Below are 7,512 nucleotides of genomic sequence, written 5' to 3'. Positions count from 1 at the left end.
TACGTGCAGTACTCTGTCCATCTGTATTTTTTGTGCAGTATCTTTTTTTTACCTACAGCAGAGTGTATATCTGTATTTTACTTACAGTACAGTGTATATTTGTCTTTTGCTTGCACTGTTCTGTCCATCTGTGGGTGTTCCTTGCCTTCCGAGATTTCTTTTTTCACGGGTTCGCGAAAGTCGCGATCAAAAATGGACACCAAGATACATCATTACCAAGGCTAGAAGAGCTTTTATATAATGCAGTCATTTTGCGTATCTCCCCTTGTTGCAGAGAATCCCCGTGACAAGCGAGAGCGTAAGGGCGTCTCTCCCCTTGCCCACACGAATATCCCATGAAGTCTGACAATGCGTTGTCAATCCACGTTTAAACCCATATGGACAACACTGTCGGGGCCACCGCGGCCGAGGTGATTAACGTACCAGCGTGGCACTGTGACTCAGGAGAATCTCACCAATGTGATCACTGTGAGTTCCAGCCCGGCTCATGCTGGATTCCTCTCCGGCTGTACGTGGGAAGGCAGCAACCTGTGAATGTTCATGGCTTTTCTCTGTCCGTTTTCTTCTTACTATAATGATAGTCTTCTCGTAGTCACCACGTAAACACCTATCAAGATAAATAAATCAATAAATCAATAAATCATTGTCATTGTGACTTTGTGGAATGAAGAGGAAGATGTACGTAGCCCTCGAAAGAAAGCGAGCAGCACTGATATACATACACGCGTATGGCGCTGATAGATGTAAATGAAGATCCTGTGACACAGGCGATAACCTTTCAATATTTCTGTGTTCGTATTCTGGTCTAGTATCCGATGACTCAAATGATTTATTGATTGGGGAAATATTTACTTGCCTGATGGCGTTCATTTTTATGGGAGGAGGAAACCTGGTTGCCCCGGGTAAACCTGGTTGCCTCGGGTAAACCTGAGTGCCCCGGCTAAACCTGAGTGCCCAAGTAAACCACCGATTTTGACAAATAGCCGAAGTATGTTGTACAGATTTGAACGTCATTATGTGTGGAAAATGTACATGTATGTTCTTCATAGAAGGTAACGGTGCGCAAAGCTTGGTCTCAGCTGATTGCTGAGAGCAGCGACACTGGGGAATCTGCATATTGCCTGTCTAAGGTCGGGAGTGATCAAAAACTAGATAAACGACGTTTGTATAACCGTACAGGAGTTAGTAAATACCCAGCAATCAGGCACATAACATGCGCTAAGCACCAGTCATATGTCAACTAAGCGCAGTAGTACTGAAGGTCGAGGAGGAATAAGGCCTTTGTCCCTCCTTCTCCCTCTGATTGTTTTCCTACTTGAAGAAACCTGCTGACCCGAACACAGATTATCATCAAAGCCACAAGTTACAGGTTCACTGCCCCCGCGAATGGCCGCGGATATCTGCCTTATGTTTAACATCGTTATAATCAAAATAGGTAGGTTGTTAACGCTAGAGCATCACTTAGATTGCCCTGCGCAGGTTGAGAGGAAGACAGATAGCCGTCCGTCCGACCTCCCCCCCCCCACCCAAAATTCCCCAGTCTTATTTACCTTGATGAAACTAGACAAGGTCCTGTTTTTTAACAAGCAACTTAAGACTTAAATCATAACTCAAACGATGAAGGAACTATAATTGTATTTAGTACATTATTCTGCAAATTTTAAGCATTCTAGAGCGAAACATTTTAATTGTAGTCGTGTTTAAATTTTTGATTTCAGTCTTAAGATGTTTGCAAATACGGGCGCAGATCTTAGATTCATATAACAATTGGTCGTAATAAATTCGGAATTTAGAAAAGTTTAGTACAGCATAGTAATAAACTTAAGAACAAGCAATTGAAATGCATATCAATCATACCATTACAGTACCATTACCGTACTATTACTGTACCATTACAGTACCATTACAGTAACAGGACTTTAGGCGCTCTCTATTCATTTAGTCTTCGTACATGTACTTAAGACTTTGTCACGTGTAGTCAGGTGGGACTGAGGTTATGGCTAGGGGAGACAGAATACTTGGCCTAAACCAATGCCCTTCACAAAGAAAACATGTACCTTACACACCTCTAAACCAACAGAACCCGGTCCTAAATTAGTTCTCTTCACATTTATACATGTACCCCGCACACCTGTAAACCAACAGAACATGGCCTCCGACTAACAATGAACCAAATTTTCCTTGAAGTCATGCTTTAAATATTATTTTACAAGATAGCGCTGGTGCATTGCTGTGAACCTATCCTATCAATGTTCTTGGGAAAACGATCCTGTTAACAAAATAACCCCAACATAAAGTTTTACGTATGATATATTCCATCATTAGCCATGCTAATAAATTATAAGTGAACTATTGGGGAAATAGACAACGATGCTACCAAAGAAGTAAATGAGCCTTTTCAGCATTAGGTAACAATGTTAATTAACAGGTAAGTGAGCTATTTCAGCATTAAGTAACAATGCTAATGAACAGATAAGTGAGCTTTTGGAGAATTGTGTCAGCTACATGATTTCCATCATAAGGTCATGTAAACACGACATAGACGACAGTGTGATAGTTGGCGAATGGTCACACGTAACCTTGAAATGCCAATAACAGGTCATGATAACAGTAGGGCTACTTCAGTGAATCAAGGCTAGAAACTGAGAGATATCACAGCAATCCACACAGGCCTTCACACTACAGATCAAGCCGTCATGAATTTAACTAATAAGCCGGCTTAGTAAAGGTTCACGTTTGTTATTAATAGCTTGCTCTTTCCTTTGTTTATCAATTTGAAATCGAACCGTGGAAATCGGTGGAGTATGAGGTCAGTGGGAAATGTGTGCTATATCTAATACTTTGTCCTTTCTCGTCACGTTTATTGTTCTCTTCCTACTTGAAGACATCAGCTGATAGCAGGCAATTTTATCAGCAAAACACTAACCTGTAGAAACGGCCACGGCTACACTATTTAGTGTTAAACATTGGGCTTGGCTTTATACGCATCCGCTTAACATTTAGTTATTGTACACGCATTTGCAACTCACACAAACCGCTTTTTTTCGAATGTGAGTTTAATGCCATGCTCAAACAGCAATCAGATATAAATGAAATACTATTTGATGTTTGTGAAATAACGTACGAAAGTCATGTTTTTAAGGGAATTCCGTGGCCTAGGAATTAGTGTCCTACCACCTTAGAATAACACAGGGCCAATTTATCTCGGTCTCTTCGCGTTTTCCTCCCACCATAATGTTGCACATGGTGCTGCCGTCGTACAGGTGAAATATTTTTGAGTATCACGTAAAACTCCAAAGAGATAAATGAATCATATTCTTTAAAAATCTTTAATTGATAAAAGTTGGGTTTTGACGAGTGCGGTCGCAGGTTCGAATCCAACTTTCGTCGATTCAGCCGAGCCTTCGTGGCAGCGGCATTGTTAGCTTCATGACATTTACAATGAACAATACATAAAAAAGACACGAAAACAGTTTGCACTTGAACATTCATTCCACAGCTCTCATGGATGAAGGTACGCTGCCAGTTTGATTTTTTTCTGAGAGGTTGTTTGTCTCGCTGGAACCCTACGAGGCCACAGGCTCGAACCCAACTCTCGCTATACCTCCACTGCGGCTTGAGCCTTGTGTGTATGTGGTAACTGATGGTGTAAATATAACCGCGAATTTACAGACGTATTTAACTGTGTGTACTTGTATCAGTCGTTAGTGACGGGGTTACAGTGTATGTGGTGACTGATGGTGTAAACATAACCGTGACATTACAGACGTGTTTAACTGTGTGTACTTGTATCAGTGGTTAGTGACGGGATTACTGTGTATGTGGTGACTGATGGTGTAAACATAACCGTGACATTACAGACGTGTTTAACTGTGTGTACTTGTATCAGTGGTTAGTGACGGGGTTACCGTGTATGTGGTGAGTGATGGTGTAAACATAACCGTGAATTTACAGACGTGTTTAGTTGTGTGCACAGGTATCAGTGGTCTTTGACGGGGTTACGGTGTATGTAGTAACTGATGGTGTACAAATATCAGTGGTTTGTGATGGGGTTACTGTGTATGTGGTAACTGATGGTGTAAACATAACCGTGAATTTACAGACGTCTTTAATTGTGTGCACAGGTATCAGTGGTATTTGACGGGGTTACTGTGTAAATACACAGGCCTACAGGTAGTTTCACTCTGCCTGGTTATATGCATTAATGTATCACAGTTTGATAAAAGTTCTCGGACAAAAAATGAGTAAACGTGACCCTACAGTAGCTGATCAACAAGTAAACGTGACACTCACCACGGCTGATTACCAAGTGAACGTGACACTCACCATAGCTGGTCATCATGTAGACGTGACACTCACCACAGGTGCAAATTAGGTAAACGTGACACACAACATCAGATGAACATGAGTCACCACAGGTGCTCAACAGACAAATATTAAACTCACCACAGGTGCTCATCAGGTAAACGTGACACTTACCACAGGTGCTCATCAGGTGAACATGACACTCACCACAGATGCTCCTCAGGTGAACATGACACTTACCACATGTGCTCATCAGGTGAGCATGACAATCACCACTGGTGCTCATCAGGTCAACATGACACTTACCACAGGTGCTCATCAGGTGAACATGACACTCACCACAGGTGCTCATCAGGTGAACATGACACTCACCACAGGTGCTCATCAGGTGAACATGACACTCACCACAGATGCTCATCAAGTGAACATGACACTCACCACTGGTGCTCATCAGGTGAACATGACACTTACCACAGGTGCTCATCAGGTGAACATGACACTTACCACAGGTGCTCATCAGGTGAACATGACACTTACTACAGGTGCTCATCAGGTCAACATGACACTTACCACAAGTGCAAATCAGGTAAACGTGAGACTCACCACATATCCTTTTCAGGTAAGCGTGACTGTCATGACGTGAAATTGACCACAGGTGCTTACGAGGTAAATGTGACACTTACTTCAGGTGATCAGTGTGTAAATGTGACAGCCACAAAAGGTGATCATCAGACAAACGTGACGATTACCGCAGGTGTTTATCATGTAAACGTGTCAATCATCACTGTTGCTAATCAGGTAGGCGTAACTGTCATCAGGTAAGCGTGACACTGATCACAGGTGCTCATCAGGTAAAAGCGACACTCTCCACAGGTGGTCATCAGGTAAGCGAGACAATTATCACAAGTGGTCATCAGATAAGCGTAACACTCACTACAGGTGTTCCTCGGGTAAACATCGCTAGAGTACATGCATGTACTATAATATAACCTCTGAGAAAATCAACATCATGTCAGAGTTCAAATCCTAATATCGTTCAGTTTTGCATAAAAAAAACTGGTGAAGCAAATGATTTTAAAAATGAGTCTAGAAAATATTATCTCTTCAGAAAACCACGAAATAGCCATTAGTGTTATCAAGCAGGCAGATAAACGTGAAATATAAGCCGTCATTCAGATAGCTCAAGGAATAAATTATAGAATTGTTGTTAATCCGCGGACGGAAGCATGGATCTCTTTGCTTTTGTAAATGAATGAATCGATTTGTTTGTTGTTTAATGCCATACTGCCCTTGCAAATGCAAGCATATATTGCAGAGTCAGTCCTTCAGAGATACAGTCAGTCAGTCAGCGGCATAACCAGGCGTGGATGTTAGCCTCACAGGTAGTCCACGTGCACTGACCTGTTGGATGAGAAATGAGGATACGTCGAAGTCATGGCTTCTTATCCTAAACCGTTGCATTCAAATATTTCTCATCCAACAAGTCATTGTTCTCGCTACACGTAAGTCTGAAACAAATACACATTAACCGTATCAGTCACCTGTCTGATGTGATCTCACTAATCCTAGAAACCGAGCTGCTCAGGTTAGTATGAGATCGGCTTCGTCTGGGTACAGGTCATCGCGGCTCAGGTTAATATGAGATCAACATCGTCTCGGTATAGGTCATCGCCTGCTATCTGAGAATCCAGTTTATACTGCCCAGCGATACTGACACAAATAAACCAAACAGATACGATCAATCTTCTTACACAGTAAAAAATCCTGTTTACATGTATAATAAATAATAGTTTAATTGTTTATTTATTTATTCATTTTGATTTTAGGAGGGAATCACTCCATATTCACGAACATTGTACTAGAAGGTTGCCCCAGGCCGCTGAAGAAACATTCCTGCATAAATTATCCTAAAGACTGCCTCTAGATCGCAGAGAAACGGTTTTCCGCAAATAAACTATCCTCTAGACGATAGCCTCTAGGTCGCAGAGGAACGGTCTTCCTACATCAACTACCCACTACAAGATTGCTTCTAGGTCGCAGATGTACGGTCTTTTCGTATATAAGCTACCCCCTAGAAGATTGCCTCTAGGTGGCAGAAGGAGGGCCTTCCTGCATCAACTACCCCAGAAGATTGCCTCTAGATGCCAGAGGAACGGCCTTCCTGCATCAACTACACCCTACAAGATTGCCTGTAGGTCGAGAAGGAACGACCTTCCTATATAAACTACACCCTACAAGATAGCCTGCAGGTCGAAGATGAGCGGTTTTCCTACAAAGACTACACCCTATAAGATTGCCTGTCGGTCGAAGATGAACGACCTTTCTACATAAACTACACCCTACAAGATTGCCTGTAGGTCGAAGAGGATCGGCCTTTCAACATAAACTACACCCTACAAGATTGCCTGTCGGTCGAAGAGGAACGGCCTTCATACATAAACTTCCCCTTAAAAGAGGGCCATTAGGCACAGCAGTTTTCGTTTGCTCCTGTGTTGCTTTCGCTCTTTACGGGCCGATCTGTCTAGGGCCACTGAGGTCGGAGGCTTGAATCTAAGCGGGGCCTCCGTGGCTCAGTCGGTTAGCGCGCTAGCGCGGCGTAATGACCCAGGAGTCTCTCACCAATGCGGTCGCTGTGAGTTCAAGTCCAGCTCATGCTGGCTTCCTCTCCGGCCGTACGTGGGAAGGTCTCTCAGCAACCTGCGGATGGTCATGGGTTTTCCCCACCATAATGCTGGCCGCCGTAGTATAAGTGAAATATTCTTGAGCACGGCGTTAAACACCAATCAAATAAATAAATAAATAAATCGAATCTAAGCTGGGTCAGTAGGTATGCCAACCACCGGTAAAAGGTGGCCGCGTGTTCCAATTTCCTCTACCCATTACCCAGACAGACGCCGTGTAATAAGTGTACAATTGTATACTATGGCGCTAAACACCAACCAAACGAGGAGCCTTCTGGAAGCATTGCTTCGTACTCAGTGCATGTCCTTGGCCGAAATTCAACAAACACGGTCATAATCTTGTTGAAAATGACTGAGCTCTTACCGATGAACTCTTTTGGTAAAAAAATCAGTAAAACTGATTTGGACCAATACTAGACCAAAACTCGTTTGTAACACTGTTCATTTGTAACAGGTCATGGTGAAGCCATGTACAACGTTTCAAATCAATACGGTGAAAAGTCTTGAAAAAATAAGAGAGTTCCAA

At 42.7% G+C, this 7,512-nt stretch overlaps 2 protein-coding genes across 2 annotated transcripts in view; one reads left to right on the top strand and one right to left on the bottom strand.

Moving 5' to 3' along the window:
- Positions 1-536: 536 nt before the first annotated feature.
- Positions 537-7,512, bottom strand: part of LOC135480775 (uncharacterized) — a 32,634-nt gene continuing 25,658 nt past the window's right edge. Inside the window, exon 7 of the mRNA XM_064760699.1 lies at positions 537-607. The gene's annotated coding sequence lies outside the window, so the exon portion shown is untranslated. The remainder of the gene's footprint in view (positions 608-7,512) is intronic.
- On the top strand, positions 4,502-4,948 carry LOC135480361 (spore coat protein SP70-like). Its single transcript, XM_064760191.1, has one exon. It carries the CDS (start codon positions 4,502-4,504, stop codon positions 4,946-4,948), a length of 447 nt encoding a protein of 148 aa, XP_064616261.1.

This window comes from Liolophura sinensis, chromosome 13 (genome assembly GCF_032854445.1).
Source record: "Liolophura sinensis isolate JHLJ2023 chromosome 13, CUHK_Ljap_v2, whole genome shotgun sequence".
In the NCBI taxonomy this organism is placed as follows: domain Eukaryota; kingdom Metazoa; phylum Mollusca; class Polyplacophora; order Chitonida; family Chitonidae; genus Liolophura; species Liolophura sinensis.
The sequence above is the reverse complement of the archived record's forward strand: the minus strand, read 5'-3'. Positions and strand labels throughout refer to the sequence as shown.